Source organism: Arthrobotrys flagrans (genome assembly GCF_004000055.1).
Source record: "Arthrobotrys flagrans strain CBS H-5679 chromosome Unknown unitig_3, whole genome shotgun sequence".
Taxonomy (NCBI): Eukaryota; Fungi; Ascomycota; class Orbiliomycetes; order Orbiliales; family Orbiliaceae; genus Arthrobotrys; species Arthrobotrys flagrans.
In genome coordinates this window covers 3254927-3272215 of record NW_027137547.1, presented here as the reverse complement: position 1 = coordinate 3272215, position 17289 = coordinate 3254927, and the positions used below count along the sequence as shown (strand labels likewise).

The following is a 17289-nucleotide window of genomic DNA, read 5'->3' as shown; positions in this document are numbered from 1 at the left end:
CCTACAAGAAACAATCCTTCCCGACCACTCATCTATCAGGCACATCCCTGTTTTGCTACTGAGCAGACCAAAACTCCCTTGATTACGCCAATTAATACTTGGGCAACGGTCGACACATCCTGGTCACCCTATTTGGGATCCCAGGTAGCAACCTTCCTTATCCTACCGAACCGGTACCTGGAGGGGATAAAAAACTAGGGCGGTCGTGGCTCCATCATTTCGATCTGGACACAATCCGCAGGCTGCTAGGATCTTTCCTCATCCGAGCCTTCTTTCAGAAGGAAAAAAATAAAATAAAACAAAAAAAAACTAATAAGTCTTTGTAAGTGCCTCAAGGCTTTTCTTGCCCTCTTTCATTTTTATACTTGATGAATCCCCGACGTTCCAAGGTTCTGTATTCCAAGGACACCCAATATTCAGCACTTGTTTTCAATTAGAACATTCTGCATTGTTTTTTTTTTTCCCTTTGCGTCATATACAACAGCATATAGAGGCTTCACGTGTGGCCCTTACCATCGCTCTTCTGGTCCCATTATCGACATCTACATTTCCATTCCTTCCCTATCGCCTTTGTTTTTAAGCGTTCGACATCATTCAGTCTGCATGGTGGCATCTAACAGAGGTTCGATCCCGTTTAGTGGAGCGCAGGGAAACCGGGCTGCTGAGGGGAGGTTCAGCAATCCTTTAAGCCTGGCAGCGCTAGCAAGTAGTAGCAGCTGGTCACCAACTGTACGGAATACACTAGGACGACGGATGATGGCTAGAGTTGAGGATCAGAATTCATCAAGAGTAATTCCAAGGTCTTCAGCTACTAGTGCACTTTCACCACTCCTGCCACTCTCAGACAGTTACCCGAGAACGTCCCAACTTTTACCAAGGACTCCAACTGTTAGCAGTACATTAGCAGAAGCTCAGATGCCCTTGTCTATGGCCCAGACCCCGAGATCGACTCCTAGACAAGGTGACTACAGCTATTACTCGGAGGACACTCCGCAGCAGTACGCGACTGCTACTACTCCGGTTCAGAATCAGGGGCTGACTTATCAGTCGGATTACTCGACTCAAGACGCCATGCAGAGACCAGGCAACTACTCGCCTTACTCCCAAAACATGGGGTACAATATGCAACAATCCTCACCCAATGAACTCTACGAGCAAGCTTATCCTCCCAGACAGCCAGCTGCTGCTGCGATCGAGGTTCTTTCAAATCAGTTCGGAGTTCCACCTTACTATGGAGATGGGAGCCAACATACGGCAGCCAGCGTCTCTCCTCAACAGGCTCAAGCACAGTATCCGAACATCTCTTATCCTGCGCGCCCATCGGCTGGTCAAGCTTATGGCGCTCCCCTTCCACTGGCACCGGACGAAAATCAACAATTTATGTATCCAAATCCAGAGGAAGGGAGCTCAGATCAAGCAAGTATGGATGCGGCATACAATCAATATCAGGACGCTTTGAGGTCCTGTTTTCAGAATGTCCGGGATGGTAGAATGGTAGCTGCTGGCACAGCGCTTTTGGACATCAGCGAGTGGCTTTTGTCTAACGCAGTCGATTTAGGTAAGTTATTTCCATCCTACAACATTCTATCTAGAATACAACCTTTTTTTAAATTGCGTTTTCTGAGCTGAGCTAAAGTTTTAGTTACAGGATTAGTTCGAGACGAGCAGGAACTTTACAAAGACAGGTCGAAACTCTGGAATGAATTCAACATGTGCTGGCTAGCTGCCATGCAAAAGCAGAAAGAGCTTTTACTGGAACAGAAAAATACGGGGCAATCTATCCAACCACCAAGAGATCTCATTACCGACGAGAATTTGGAGAATATGGGCATGGAGCTGGTGCGCCACTGCGACAACATGGAGAGACATGGGTTGGTGGATTATCAGATGGGCGTCTGGGAAGAGGAGATATTAGGCGGTAAGAATTGGCCCGTCAGAAACTCCTCAATTATCGGCGGCCACAATGCTAACAAGATTTTCTATTGTTTTCTAGCTATCCAAGAATGTCTAGATTTGATGCAGAATAAAGAACCGGCAGTGGCTCCCGAGGCCGCAAGCTAAAACGGTTATCCGAATGCTCATCCTGGTGAGGTATTACAGCGCAGGACGGCTTAGAGAATCCAACAACCTAGCGGTGGCAAGACCTTTGATTCAGCACGGACTTTCGATAAACCATCAGAAATCCCCGACTCGGCGGCGTTCTTCGCATCCTCTGGCCTTTCTCTCACGGCGTTATTGTTTCCATTCCGAAGTCTAGCCTTGGTATTATTCTTTTGAACGGTGGACTAAACTATTTCGAAGGAAGGGATTGGAGGGACATTGATCTTTTTTTTTTTTTTTTCATCAACACTGGGTGTTCCGGGTGGGGTCAATCCATCATTTTTCCCTTGCACTTGATTATTTTTTTTGGGTATTCTGCGCGCACAAAATCCTTTTACCAATATGGAGTTTCTATACGAGGGGGTTACGATATGCATGAACACTGGTGTCTTTCCGGGTCGGGATCTTTTAACTATAGAGACTTTTTTTTTTTTTCTTTGTAACATCATTATCCTTTTCCTTTTCTTTGTGAATATTTCTTTCCCATCACCATTATTATTATTATTATTATTATTCTTTTCCTTTGTTGTTTATTTCTCTTTTGCGTATTTTATATCCTTTTCATAATATTTTTAATATCTAGCTGCTTTTCGCTATTCTGCTTTAAGCGTCTGGGTACGTTTCCTTTTATCCTTTTCTTGTCATTCTGTTTACCGCCTTATCCTTCCTTCTTTCACGTCAACACTATAACCTTTTTAATTAGGTCTCTTATCACTTTTAAAATTCCTTTTCTTTTCTTTTCTTTTCTTTCTCCTCTTTTCTTTTTTCCTTTTATCTAATCCTTTTCGCCCTTGCACACATCACGAACGAAGTAACGGTGTTAATGATTCTTTTTTTCCTTCTACGAAAACGCTCGGGTGCTATGAATTGTAAGCTTTGACCACTGAGAAACAACATGTCTGTATTTACCGCAAAGACCTGGCCCAATGGGAAAAACCGACCAACGGCCATGCGCTGCATATATGCACCGATAAGTCTATACTTCCCTTACACCCAATAGTGCCCCCAAGGGCCCCCCGCCTAGTGCTAGTTGGTTGCATTTTAGCCCCGGAATATTTGATCTATAATACCAAATGCAAAGCCAATGCCTTTTCATGCAAACAACGAAGAAAAACCCACTATAATCTAGGGAACGTTCCATATCGTGCCGCGGTGCGTCTGCCGGGCGTTGATGCACGGCAAGGATCTGGATGTGCTATATGGAGAAATGGAAAGAATTAATTAATATTACGCGTGTTCGAAGGGCGGGCGGGCAAGGGAGGGTGGGAGCGAGAAAAAAAATTTTATGTCGCATGTTTTCTCGAATTGAGCTCTTCAAATCCGTGAACCCGATACTGTGTATACTATAGTACGACTGCAACATCATTTCAACAGAGAGGGTAACGGTACAATCCAGTGTATCAAAATGCGAATTGGATCTAATCCGCATCGAGACGCATGCGAAAAATGACATTAGCTTCATACACTAGCACCATTGCGCACAGGCGAGCGAAGAAAAAACCGGCCTCCTCTCGAGTTGGGGATTAGTGTGCTTTTTCGAGAGGAAAACAGAGCTAGTCCTCTTGATGTCTGTGATGGCTGGGGGTTCAAATCGACTGACAGGGATAGTCATAAGATCGGGTTGTTATTGGGTTTTCGACAATGTCTTGCGAGCCGATGATGTTGTGATCTAACAACGACTCGATTCAAAAATCCCGCCTAAGCCTCGCGGCCTCGATATGCATCTGCCGGATGGAGGAGTTACCGATTGTGTCTAATTTGATGTATTGTATGTATACCGGCCTCTTTTTTTTTTTGGAGGTTTTGGCCAATGAAGTGGGTCAAGAGCTGAAAGTCAATATACTGAGCTCGTTCGGAGAGTTAAAAAAACCTGCCATTGAGCTTCCGGGGCTCGGCTAAATTGATTCAAACCGATTCTTCTTTCCGAAAGACACTATAGTAGATGCCCATCCATCCTTCAATGCAATGAGATGTCTGCGGGGTCAACTAGCTGGTCGGTAGAGATGGGATGGAGGGGTGGTTTTGCATAGCGCGCGCACACTAAGACGAGTTAGACTATCGCGAGTCAAAAGAGTGTTCGTTACGGGAATGTGGTTAAGCTTCAAGCCGTGTTAGTCTGTAGTTGGGGTTTGTTGCAAGTTCTTGTTTCGATATAGGGTCTGACAGGTGGTTCGCATTGGCTCCGCTAACTAACACCATTCGTTTGGCGCCTGTCGTCCTGCTTGGTCTGCGGACTGGCTTGCTTTGCCATCCCGCACTTACAGGTAAGGCAGCAGCCTAACTTCGGCCCCACTCACCTCCGGAGAAAAAACAACCAAGCGATTTAAATTTTTTTTGTTTCAACGGTTTGTAGATATGAGACCTCCAAAGCTTCACTCGACAAGGCGGGTTTGGCTTAGACAGAATTTGTTCTTGAAATGCGGTGGCTTAGTTTTCTTCCCCTCCTTCCTGACCCCTCACCTTCCATGTGCTCGATGCATAATGCAGGAGAAGTGCAAGACGGCGGGTGAGGAAAATCATCAACGAAAGCGAAAGTGGAGTTCGGATCCCAGTCTCTTTCTGCATGATAACAAAGTCACAGGATCTCGTTAAACTAATATTGAGGCGTTACAATTGGCTGTGAAAGCATCTGGTTGTTGATATTTCTCAGTCTCAATGTTGGCGAAACACCAAAGGCAAAAAAACCGTTGAGGGCTTGCTCGGTAAAACCTAGTCTTCTGGTCCGGCTGCCGTTCGTCTAGACCATGGCATTCGTTTCTTTTCTTTCGAGGCAATCTTCTTTCTCTTCTTTTCGATCACCCGCGACCTCTGTTTCTCACCCATGTTGGCGAACTGAGTTGTTAAAACGAGTTTCTTTTGTTCGGCTATAATTCGAATAGAAAAAAACAGGATTTCTCCGTGTTAGCCAATTTATTCGATTCAACGCGCTATCAATAGAGAACATCTGGGCAGTGAAATGAAGCAGTGTTTCACAAAACAATTCTCCCGGCCCAATTGCAGATTTCAACGTACATTTTTTCAGGTAGAAAGGCTTTTTGCCCTGCTTGATGGCATCTCGCTCTTTCTTTTTGTGCTCTGCAAGGATCTTGTCATGTTCAAGCCTCCGCTTTCTTGCATCTCTCTTCGATTCCTGTCAGGCGAAAAAGGTTAAGGGTTAGCATCGTATTTCTGCGCCCACCACCAACACACCACCCTTCATCCGATAGCAACGTGGCCAAAGGAGGATCCAGAAAATAAATGAATTAGGCTCCACTCACGAGCGATTTCAGTGTATTTTCCAGCTCCTGTTTGCGAATCGGGTTTTTTTCTTTCACTGCCTCTTGACGTAATGCTTTGATTTCCGAGTCTCGGTAGTCGTCTAAGAAATCGTAGTTTTTGGCGATCTTGTCCATATTTACAGCCCCAGATTGTCCTATCCGATCGAAGCGTGGGTCTCTCGTTGTGTCGGCCGGCAGGTCGACTACAATGCGCCGGCGAGATACGGCTTTCTTCGAGGACATCTCTGTTGGTGCATGCTTACTCGAGCGCTTTGATCTTGGATCTTGAGATTCCCTCCCTTTTCGCTTTTCTCTAGCTTTTCTCAGACTTTCAGCGAATGAACTTTTAGAGTCGGCGGGGAGGGCTTGCATCCGTCCCTTGATCTCTGCTAGCCGAGCCGCGTTCCGTGGGTCTCTGCCGTTTGATCCATCTGGTTTCGAATCTGATTGATCGCTGATGTCGTCCTCTAGTTCGTTCCGTTTTCGCTTCAGCGATCTCTGCGCCTTTGCCAGAGCTCCAAAAGATATAGCTGCTATGTCAGCCGTGACATCCTCCCCTTCTTCATCTCCACTTTCCTCTTCGCTTGACTCGCTCCCAAATTCATTTTCGTCGTCGTCCTCCTCCTCACTCGTGTCATCGCCCGATCGCGACTCCCCTTCGGCCGGCTGTGAATCCAGGTTGTTAGTAAATTGAACGTGTAATCCCGCTGTTTCATACTCATGTCCCAGGCATACCCCATACCTTCCTTGTAGTAGTCCCCTTCGATCTAGACCTCGCGGTCGGCTCTTTAGAAGGCGCATCGGAGTTAGCATCGCTGGCATCTTCGGAGTCGTCCGACCGATTGTCGACCTCGTCTTCCACATCGCTGTCTTCGTAGCGGACTTTGTTCACCATTTTAGCTGTGTATGACCCTTTAAACTAGGTTGTTTCGGTGATAATTTGTGCCGTCGTAGCTTTTGAGAAAGAAGGATGAAATTTTGAAGTCGCAAGTCGCTTTAGCGCTGCCGCTAAAGTTTGGGCTTGAGAATTTTAAGCTGCAAAGAGGCCTGCCTCGGCTGCGGTTTCCCTGTTCTTGATGAAAATTGTGTCCGGGTAAAGTTGCCACAAATAGACAAAAACGTTGCCGCATTTTGGGATGAACTTCAACCTTCAACTGCGACTCATTCATCTTCTCGAACTTCAACCTTGACCGCTCCCTCAATCCTCAACCTCAACTTCAAATACCTACATACGTATACAATTATCTCTTACCTGCAGCTCAGATTCTCTTCTACGACTCACTTCTCGACATTCAGAATCATCACCCGTTACTTCCTTGTCATCTTCGAACTTTGCCCCGCGATCCGCAGCAGGCTCGAGAGCTGCTGCACTACCATCCACAATTCGGCCCTTAACTCGCAGTCTTAGCAGTTCCTCTGCATTCAATTTCAATTTCATATCTAAGTCTCAGGCTATTTGTGAGAAGGTAGTGCTTGCCGAGCCTCATATATATACAAAACCCGCCGACTTTAGATTGCAAGCAGCAGTACAAGCTAACACTGGTTTTTTTTCAAACAATGCCTCCGCAGTTTACATATCTTCCTCGCAGATACCTCCCTAGCTACCTCAGCTCTTCAAGCCATCCTTATGCTACGCATTGCTCTCGGTACCCCGAATATGTACCATTTTACCATACGATGAACGACCAAGTTGCAGATCAAGGCAATGCCACCCAAGGCACAAAAAAATCGAAAACCCAAAAGCGCAAGGAGAGGAAGATGAGGTCAAAGGCGAAGAATGCCGAGGCTTCTAAAGAAGGAGATAAAGCTGAACTACCAGCATCGACATCTGCGAAACCACCACCACCTGCGAGTACTCCGGGGCTCCAACAAACAACTCCGATGTTGCCATACCAGTATACCAACGGCCAAATTCCAAACTATCAAGCTTTGATGAGTTCCGGGTCTGGGCTCTTAGGCATGGGATCACAACCGGTGACTACACTCAAAAGTCAACGCAAAGCATCCCAGATTCAACAGTCACGACAATTTCATAGAAACACTGCGTCCCGTCCAGGTGCCACGGCCCAACGAGCTGACCGGGAAGCTAGAAATATCGATAGCGATTTCGACAAGCTGAACCTGGAGAGCAACGATCCCTTTCTCATGACTTCAGACCTTCGAGTTCCACGCCGAAGGCCCGCCAAGAAATATCTAACAGAAGACGACCCAGACCGTATCAAGCTCTCTAAAAAATGGATTCCTGAAAATCCTGCAGACGCGATCGGGTATAGAGATGGCTGGACGCAACGGGACCACAAGATGGCGCAAATAGTCCTCCCACCACCTATTCCAACTGAACAATATCTTCTAACTGCCCGCGCTCCAACCAAATTGGTAAACAATCCTACCCAACGAAAGCTGCTTGTTATACTCGATCTCAACGGCACCCTTCTTTGCCGTACAAGAATGCTTAATGGGTGTAGAGACAAATACAACCCATGGCCTCGGACAAACCTCCCGCCTTTCTTGGATTACCTTTTCCGCGAGCACCACGTCGTGGTCTATTCCTCCGCAATGCAAGGCACAATTCTTAATCTGCTGAAGGCCACTATGCCTAGAGAGCATCGCAGCAAGATTATGCGCGTATTCACCCGGGAAGATATGGACATTCCTCGAAAATATTTCAAACTGAAGGTTTCGACGTTTAAACGCCTGTCCATGGTGTGGGATGTACTCGCAGAACAGAATAATGACTGGGAGTTCGATCAGACCAACACTGTCTTGATGGACGATAGCTCCGAAAAGGCATCTTCAGAACCATATAACCATCTATTGGTTCCTGAATATACAGTAGATATTCATAACGCTGGTGGTGATGAAGCACTGGGAAACATCGCAGGGTATTTGGATGAGGTAAGGAAATGGGAAAATGTCAGCTCGTATATTCGGGAAAATCCGTTCGATAAAGACCGGGATTATCCGAAACCCGAGGGTTGGGTCCCTCATATGGATATTTACACTCCCGGGCACACGTCCCGCCAAGACTATGAGTACATGCTAGATCTAGAAGAGCAAACCCTCAACTCAGATTATTGAGGAGTCGGGAGCCTACGTTGGTAATTTGGCGCCTGCGTTTTTCTTTATGCATGTTCTAGAACTTTCTTTGGAGATTACTCCTGTTGGCGTCTGATATTCGATTTTTCGGTTACGAACGCTCTCTAGCGTTCTATTCATTGTACATAATTATTATATCACATATGGGGATATTCGTATCACAAAAACTTGAACAGCGGCATAATTTTTCGGACGGAATTTAGCATTATATTTTTACGTTAACGCTAACCAAATGCAATCTCTATTCTCTCCATTTCACAAAAACCTCGTCGGTCCTAAAATTCCAGCTTTGGTCAGCTCAAATCCACAAAGGATCAAAAACGAAAGCCTCTGAGACATACCTGAACCGCTGTGTGCATGTGGACTCATCTATGGGTGTCGTGAACCCAGTTTGAAACGCCAACAAACCAGCATGTGCGATCATTATCCCGTTATCTATGCAGAATCTATCTCTCTGTTAGCCACTGACTCACCCAACTGCCCTTCCCATGATACGACTAAAATATACCTCTCATCAGTAGCATAAACACTCCCACCCCTGTCTCTCGCCATAATCCCCATCATATCTTGTAACCTCTCGTTACATCCAACCCCACCAACGATCAGTACTTGAGTACTACCCACATGTGCCATAGCCCGCTCTGTAATCTCAACCAACATTGCGAATGCGGTTTCCTGAAGCGAGAAACATAGGTCCTCAGGTGTGATTAGCTCCCCTGTGTCAGGATCCCGCTTTTCAGCCCCGGAGAGCATTTCTCCGGCGTAAGCGTCTATGAAGCCTAGAATTCCGGAGAAGGAGCAGTCCATTCCTTTAACGGTATAAGGTATGTCTATAAGGTGCTTCCCTCTGATAAGGGCAGGGTTTGTTAGTAAGCGGGGTAGTTGGTCATGGATGTATAGGTACATACATACTTTTTTGCCATTTGTTCAATGTTATACCCAGGCGCAGGGTCGTTCGATATATTCAGCGTTCGGGCAAACCGATCGAGACAGTTACCTATTGCAATGTCTAATGCCTCACCGAATATACGATATCTATTAATATGATAGTTAGTTTTTCACATAAACCCTCGTTCACGGAACTGTCTTAAATCTTGGAATTGCCCGGAGAATTGGAAAAAGGTACCTTTGATCTGCATATGCAATGACTTGTGTATTGCCACCTGATACGTATAGAACAACAGGGTTATCTGCTCCTGTGATTTCCCGCCCCATCTCGATGTCTATGCATATCGTTACTAAACATTCCATTTCACAGATTTTTTTGGATGGCGAAAGGGACATACGGCCTACACAATGGTTCACTCCTACTAGCGGCTTGTCCCAGAGCAGCGCCAATGTCCTTGCCGCTACAGCTACCGACTGTAACGGTGCGCCCATTCCAGGCCCTGTGATTTTATCAGTCTCCTCATTCATTTCCCATCTTCCAAGAAACTTGTCACAAATATCGAAATACCCTTAGTATAGCAAATACAATCCACCTCCTTCACTGTGGCCCCACTCTCCTTCAACGCCTGCTTCACTAGCCTCACAACCCAAGAACGGTGATGAATTGCCGTATCCTTCGGTAAAAACCCTTCACCGGGCGGCGAGACAAAGGTATGTCGGATGTTGGATAGGATCTCGGCGGGTTTGGAGGGCGTGTGGCGGATTATACCCACCCCCAGCTTGTTGGCTGAGCCTTCTAGCCCGATTGCGATTGTCATTTTTGGTAATAATTCTATAAAATTTTGAGATTTTGGGGGTGTGGTTGGGTGTTTATGTGGTTAGGCGGGGGGGTCTTTTAAAGGTGGGATGTGGAAGTTATATGGAGGGTTAGTCATTATGCATGGGATTTTGTGGTAGTTTGATCGTATGAGGTTGGATTTTGCGAGTTGTGGTTCAAAGCTTTTGGCTGGCGGATTTGGCAGAGGTCTCAACGCGACTCGATAGCTCTATATCCAGAAGGCCTTAAATAGTACAAATCGTGGCTGGCTCGAGGCTATAACGTTTAAGTCGTCTTGGGAGTTCATTCTAGCAGGGGGCTATGGATAAACGGGTTACTGATAAGAAAAAAGGTATCGATGCATATAAACGATCTATGGCCTCCCATGTGGCCACGTTCAATCCAATGGTATTCTATTTATATCATACGCAAAGTCTATTGACATAATAGTGTCTCCTGTCCATGTAAAGCCAGCGGTTTCTAAAATGTACCATCTATCCCCTCAAAACGGATATTAATATGCTCTTAACATATAACCAAGAGATATCTACTGCTGTTCCTCGACGGGTAATGGTCTCCTCTCCGCAATATTTGGTAGCTCATCGACAACCAGTCGGACCAAATTCTACACGCGGTTAGTTTAGAAGATATTCGGAACATAATTTATAATGGAAAAAAACCCACCTGCATATCGTTCGCTGCCATCTTTCCGGCCTCCAACACCTCCAAGTGGTTCGCAGCACCAAGCTCCATGATCTTCTGAACGTCTCCCTCGATAGGTGCATCTCCTCGAGGACCAGGTTCCAAAACGGCCTGGTTTGTAACAAGGCTCATGGCCAAGATTCTCATACCTGCATGTCTAGCGACAATAATCTCAGGAACGGTGCTCATACCCACGACGTCAGCGCCCATGGTGCGTAGCATTCGACATTCCGCGCGGGTTTCGAAGCTATTTGGATGAATACTACGTTAAATCCATTCATTCGGAAGGGATATTCAAGGGATTTGATGTGAATACCTAGGCCCACTGGCGAAGGCGTAGACACCTTCGTGGAGTCTGCGAGAGGGGATCGATAGCTCGAGCTTCTTGTATGCGATATGAGCGAACTTGCGAAGCTCTAGATCATATGCATCCGAAAGAGGTGGGAATCTAGGACCGAATTCCTCAGCATTGGGGCCACGGAGCGGGTGGATACCCGCCAAACCAGGAAGATTGATATGCTGTTTAAATTCTTCGTCAACTTATTTTTCTTCAGTGGAATATTATGCATGTATCCCGGGACTTACGTCGTTCAAGAGACAGATATCACCAACCCTGAAGTTAGGATTGAGACCACCCGCTGCGTTTGTTACTATTAATAGGGTAAGGTTAGCGGATCAATTGCTTTCCTTCCATAAAGGCATGTTTGACCTTGAAGTTAACCTACCAATCACGACCTTGACACCAAGAAGCTTCAATACTCGGACAGGGAATGCTGTCTTGTCAATATTATGGCCCTCGTAGAAACTAATATGCATTTAGCGCTTTAGACTATCAAAAGAGCTAGTCCCGATCCTAAAGAGGTATCTTCGGGGCCAGGAGGGCAGGGAACCTACTGGACTCTACCGACCATCAGGACCGATGGTGTCTTGCTCCCACCCAGGTAACCAAACACTAACTTTCCGGCATGACCCTGAACTAAACACCACCATCAAGTCAATAACAACCTTCTCTCTTTTTCATCATCTTCTCGGACCGGACCGGCACATCGACGACACTCATGGGGATAGATTGTACTCACCTGTTGACTGTGCGAAATTCGGAATATCAGAGTAACTAATATCGACCCTAGCTCCTTCCTCGACAGTATCCGCCAGGCCACCAAGGCCGGAACCACAGATGACGCCAACCTCAGGAGATCGTAGTTCCTCGGGGACACTATCTCGGATGAAATTTGCCGTTTCCAGGCATTGTGCATACAGGTTACTTGGTGCCGAAGTCATATTTCCTTTTTTTCCTTCTTTCTTCTTATTTTTTCTCTTCCCGTCCCGTTCTATGAGCCTCTCGGATTGGTTGGGTTTGGTTTAAGCTTAAAGGAATTCCGACCAGTGGTATGATTTTGTTCCTTCCTGGCGAACCGGGGTCTGCTGTTTAATCCTGCGGTGTTGTTTTCGTTGCCGGAAATGTGGGGTTACACTGAAGATCGCGCTTCTGGGGGGTTTCCGGTGTTGGATTTTGAGTACCAGGCTGTTCGCAGGTAAGGTCTACAGAATGCTGTCAAGAAAACCTCCAAAGATTTTTATTCCTTTCTCCGTTTACTACTGCGTTCTTCTACGGATCCTAAGTACTAAATTATAAGGTTTTGTTCTTACTAGAGCCTCGGAACGCGCGGGAGAACTCATCGGCAGGGTCCGATTTGACCGCCTGCCCGATTCAGTTCCGCATGAATTTTGCACCGCTTTAACGGTTCTTCTAGACGGGCTAGAGAAGAAAAGAACGGTGTCTATGGCGTCTCGGTTATGCATCTCATTTCGGATGCTGGAATTAAACGATACAAGGTCACGTTACCCAGTCTCAGATTTTGTTGGTTGAACAAAGCAGGGTGGAGAGCTTTTGCATCTCAAACGGAGAGAAAGAGTGCAATTTCGGGTCACGGTTGATTACAGGTTCAAGAGGTCCAACAATGCAGCGGTTGGCAGCTGTCACCATGTTGACAAACCATCAACGGGGATATTCAGGAAGCACATGCAGCAGAACGCTTATTGACGGGAAGAGCCAAGTTAGCGTCTTCTTGTGCATCCCGAACGAATCGAGATCTTATCAACGTTTTTTCGATAGAGGAATTAAGCTGGTTGATCCTTGAGCCAATCAAATGAAACCGTCGCGAACGAGCTAACCAAAATAAATCTTGTTCTATTTTTTTTTTTTCTAGTTTGCCAGGATCCTGACACCCTACGAGGCAGGGGTATATCCACGGAAATCCTGCTGTGACGAATTTGCATCAGGTTTTTGAGAAGCCAGGATCGGTTTTCTAGAAGTTCCCGACCATTCAATGCATTCTTTCGAGGAGCGATATACGAAATATGAAAGTTTCTTGGAACCACGTTTGAACCCAAGGTCTCGAAATTTGAGGGCGGATGGTCAATCACGCTCGTCACCTCAATGCAATTGTGTGATAATGCAAGAGAGAAAGAGAGTGTGATCGAGATGTTGAGCTAACATTACAGCGAGTTTATTATTTTACTTTAGTCCCATGCAGGCGCTGTGATAGACAGCTATTCTCGTCATTATCATGCAGAATGGTATTGACGGACGAAGCAAGTCTACGCATAGTGTGGCTAGGAGACTACGCTGGGAATGGCTAAATCTCAGCGAAATCGAAGAAGGGAGCAAAGAGGGAAAAAAAAAAAACTTGACCACCCTAGTAGGATTTGATGGATGCAAACATCTGCCATCATCCTGGGAACTCACTTGCAGGCAGGTCAGGCAGATGGGGTATCAGCGTGGTAGTTGATACCTAGTGGGTGTGAAAGGGAAGGAAGGGGTGGCCACATTCCTTTGCTTTGCTTTGGGCTGGGCTGGTCTGGTTAGGAACTGACCACTGTGGAGTTGGGTCGGGACCAGGAATACGCTGCCCCGACCCCGTTTGACACTAACAACACGACCTAAAATTGGGGCAACACAGGCAAGACAGGAGGGCGGTTTTTTATTCCCCATCTAACAGCAGCCCAAATTAGTCCCTCCAAGCAAAGCAAACCCAAGCAAAGCAAGAAAGAAAGAAAAAGGCACAAAAAAAAAAAGGAAGCAAAGCAAGCCTGCGGTGCAAAGCGATTCGAAGCCCAACAGGAGCAAAAAAAAGGCAGTTTGCCAGCGTGAGCCATACAAAGAACACCGAACAGTAGGGGCAGACCACCACTTCCCCGCACGACCCCTAATACTTTACCCATCGATATCACCATTTAAAACCACGAAATCCATCAAAAATTCCACAGCATGAGATTCTTGTAAACCTCCGCTCCATGGTCGTCTTTTTCCCGCGTTTTTTGGACGGGGTTTCGTCGTTTTATCTGCCTCTGAACCTCCGACCGGTCGCCAAATATGACCGCTACTCGCTTCCGGCAGCGCAAGCTGTCAACAAAGGCCGCTCTTCAGGTCATTGATGACAGCCAGATAGACGTTACGGATGATGATACAAGACATATCGCGACAATAGAATCCGGTGTAGAACGCACCGAAGAAGTCGTAAGTCTCTCCGATTTTTCCTGATTTTTTTATACGACTTCTTGTGAGGTCAATTCCGACATCTCGTCGTCTCCTCCGAACGGCCCCGTATCCCTTGCCCCTATTCTTATGACTCCTCTCTGCCCAAAAAAAAAAACAAACACGGCATGAAAAATTTGCGCTTTCCCGCATCAGGAGATTTCAAACCTGCAAACCCCTGTATCTTCCTGACAACACAACACAACACATACGACTTTTCCAACATCTTCAACACAACATGTCTTCACGTACCCCTGCACATACATATACAAGGTTCATGATGGGGCTAATAACGATTAATATCTGCTTTTTTAGGAACATCACTTGCAAGCTGCTATATCTGCAGCAAATGCTGCTGCACTTGGCACAAAAGTCAAGGCAGCTTTCATCCCCACCCCGGATGCATCAAAAGTCATCCCAAACTATGATAACCTTTATCGAAAGGTCTACTCTCACCCACACTCCTATATCCGATTCTCCTCAACAGTCGAAGATACTAGTGGAAATCTATACTGTATCGATGAGGAAGATGACGAATACCTTACACAGTTTAACTCGAAGAAATCCCAGGGCACACAGTGTTCCGAGGACAGCTTTGAGGAAGTTATGAGCGAGTATGAAATGCTCACCTCGCTCAAGCAGCCCTTCCTAGGTCTGAATGAAGATGAAAATCTTCCCATTCACTTGATGACCTATGAGGAAATGGAAGAGGCTGCGTTCGAGAGCGACTCGAAACTAGGGGAGAAAGCCCACGCCAAGGATTTATACACCTGGTGGGAACAGAGAAGAACGAAGCGCAAGGGCAAGCCGTTAATGCCAATTCTGAAGTTCGAGCAAGGTCAGATCGACAAAGATGACGGTGACCCGTATGTCTGCTTCAGAAGGAGAGAGCACCGACCCGCACGTAAGACAAGAAGGACGGATGCTCAGAGCATCGATAAGCTTAAACGTCTTCGACTTGATATGGAGAGAGTCCGCTCGCTTGCCAAGTGCGTACAGTTACGAGAAGACAACAAGAAGGACAACCAGGGCTGGGAAGCCAAGGTCTACACGTTCCGGTTTAAGGTCAAGAAATATAAGAGAGACTTTAATATACAGGACAACGACGATGATCTTGTTAACAAGGTATGCTCCTTAATCTTTCGGTTTCATCTGCTTGTAGTACTAATTCTCTTTCTTTTTTCTTAGCCCCGCAAGCGTGTCGTTGAACAGCCACCTGCTCCGGCACCTAAACCTCCCGTCAGGCACGACTTCAAACCCCCTGAAGCCGATCTGGTTCAACTCGAGGACCTTCATAAACTCAGGGTCCAGAATATTGACCAGATTGTCGCCGCCAAGCGGAAGGAACGACAGTTCAACAATGCGGGATGGAACGATCAGACCGTGGTCGCGTTCCAGAAGCCTCCCGTCACACCACCTCCAGATACACCACCACGTTTCCGACAAGTCGACACATATTTTGCTCGACAACTTCTCAGTCCACCGCCTTCTGCATCCCCCTCGCTTTCGCCATCATCACCCAATACACGCCCAACGGGACCATTACAGCCTAGAATCACTTTCCAGACTTCCGCTCCTCCGCAGACTAAGAGGAAGCGAGAGGAAGTGGAAGATGGAGTTCCCATGCGATTCCGGATGCGTTCTTCACGCGGCCATCGTATCTTCATCGACCGTCGTGGGCCAAAACTCAGCGATAAGGATCGTGAGCAAATCGACGAAAGAATCCTTGATCGATTTGCCTTCGATCACGATGATTCTGACGAAGAATCTGAAGGACTCGCTAGCTCGACAAACTATAACCGTGATAAGTATGTCCTTAAAAACCCCTCCTATTTCATCATAGGATTCTGAAATGCTAACGTTGTCGCAAAGGGCCCTCTTGTTCTCCGCAAACCTCTTTCTTCAACAGGTAATGCCACAACGACGGCATGACCACCTGACACAATCAACAAACTCGCCAGCGAACGGTAATCTAACACCAAGTACGCCTGCAGCCCCGCACCCACCGACACCGATAAACCAATCGGCCTCATAGTTTTATCAAAAAATCTCTGTCGAACTTAACTGTTGTGATATATTAGCGAGTCTTGTTTTGCCGTTTTTTATCTTTTACCTGGGATGGCTTATCCTAAACCCAAATAGGATAACCCCATACCCCACTTTTAGCTCAGACAATCCGAACAAGCTCGACCCCGCGCGAGAGATTGCCAGCAAAAATAAAAACCACAAAGTCTTTCAAAAATATTTGTGCAAAAACGAAGACGAGTTTGGGTCCCCTTTTTTTTCCCCTCTTCCTTTTTTGCCTTTGCTTAAAATTGAGTTCATTGGCTGTTTCTCTTTTTTTTCGTTTATTTCTATATCTTTCCTCGAACCCCATCGTAAGGGTTTTCGTCTCTCCACTTTTTTTTTGGAACATACATTATTGTAAAACAAAACCCGGACAAGGTCCTCCTCTTTTCAATCGATACCCTTACTTTCCCTCTCCCTCTCCATATCCTCTTCTCCGATGGTATATATCCTTTCTACTCATAAACTCCCGTTTTATTCCGTTTTATTATATCTTTTCTATGGTCTCAGTGGGTGGTTCGTTATTGATTGCTTTTGCACAACTTAAAGGGGTAGTTAGTCTCCCGGCCTTTTATATATTTTCCGTTTTATAATCTCCAAAAAGAACCTTTTTTCCATGCTTTGATAGAACGGGAGGTGCATCTGATCCAAAGAATTATCAAACCGGTGTTTTGTGGTTTTTTTTTTTTGTTTTTTTTTTTTTCGTTATTATGCCGGAATTTTTTTGGGGGGTTTTTTTTTTTCCATGGGAGAGATGGGAATGAATTAGGGGCATCCTTTATTTTTAAAGAAGTGAATAGAAAAGAGGACTTTTATTAGGAGAT

At 46.1% G+C, this 17289-nt stretch overlaps 6 protein-coding genes across 6 annotated transcripts; 3 read left to right on the top strand and 3 right to left on the bottom strand.

The window, feature by feature from the left end:
- Positions 1–603: 603 nt before the first annotated feature.
- DFL_002330 (uncharacterized protein) lies at positions 604–2061 on the top strand (the record flags this gene model as incomplete). The annotated part of the gene is made up of 3 exons (XM_067631100.1): positions 604–1558; positions 1649–1918; positions 1994–2061. The coding sequence occupies 3 exons, from the start codon at positions 604–606 to the stop codon at positions 2059–2061; spliced, it is 1293 nt and encodes a 430-aa protein (XP_067493678.1).
- A 2748-nt stretch (positions 2062–4809) lies between these two features.
- DFL_002329 (uncharacterized protein) lies at positions 4810–6252 on the bottom strand (the record flags this gene model as incomplete). Its single annotated transcript, XM_067631098.1, has 4 exons — positions 4810–4964; positions 5113–5230; positions 5358–6023; positions 6100–6252. The coding sequence occupies 4 exons, from the start codon at positions 6250–6252 to the stop codon at positions 4810–4812; spliced, it is 1092 nt and encodes a 363-aa protein (XP_067493677.1).
- A 782-nt stretch (positions 6253–7034) lies between these two features.
- On the top strand, positions 7035–8435 carry DFL_002328 (uncharacterized protein; the record flags this gene model as incomplete). The annotated part of the gene is made up of 1 exon (XM_067631097.1): positions 7035–8435. The coding sequence occupies one exon, from the start codon at positions 7035–7037 to the stop codon at positions 8433–8435; it is 1401 nt and encodes a 466-aa protein (XP_067493676.1).
- A 259-nt stretch (positions 8436–8694) lies between these two features.
- Positions 8695–10159, bottom strand: DFL_002327 (uncharacterized protein; the record flags this gene model as incomplete). The annotated part of the gene is made up of 7 exons (XM_067631096.1): positions 8695–8728; positions 8795–8899; positions 8962–9300; positions 9366–9488; positions 9580–9676; positions 9740–9841; positions 9910–10159. 7 exons carry the CDS (start codon positions 10157–10159, stop codon positions 8695–8697), a joined length of 1050 nt encoding a protein of 349 aa, XP_067493675.1.
- A 546-nt stretch (positions 10160–10705) lies between these two features.
- On the bottom strand, positions 10706–12141 carry DFL_002326 (uncharacterized protein; the record flags this gene model as incomplete). Its single annotated transcript, XM_067631095.1, has 7 exons — positions 10706–10783; positions 10843–11107; positions 11177–11379; positions 11446–11510; positions 11586–11665; positions 11755–11836; positions 11940–12141. The coding sequence occupies 7 exons, from the start codon at positions 12139–12141 to the stop codon at positions 10706–10708; spliced, it is 975 nt and encodes a 324-aa protein (XP_067493674.1).
- Positions 12142–14236: 2095 nt separating this feature from the next.
- Positions 14237–16433, top strand: DFL_002325 (uncharacterized protein; the record flags this gene model as incomplete). Its single annotated transcript, XM_067631094.1, has 4 exons — positions 14237–14380; positions 14714–15523; positions 15587–16206; positions 16271–16433. The coding sequence occupies 4 exons, from the start codon at positions 14237–14239 to the stop codon at positions 16431–16433; spliced, it is 1737 nt and encodes a 578-aa protein (XP_067493673.1).
- Positions 16434–17289: the final 856 nt, after the last annotated feature.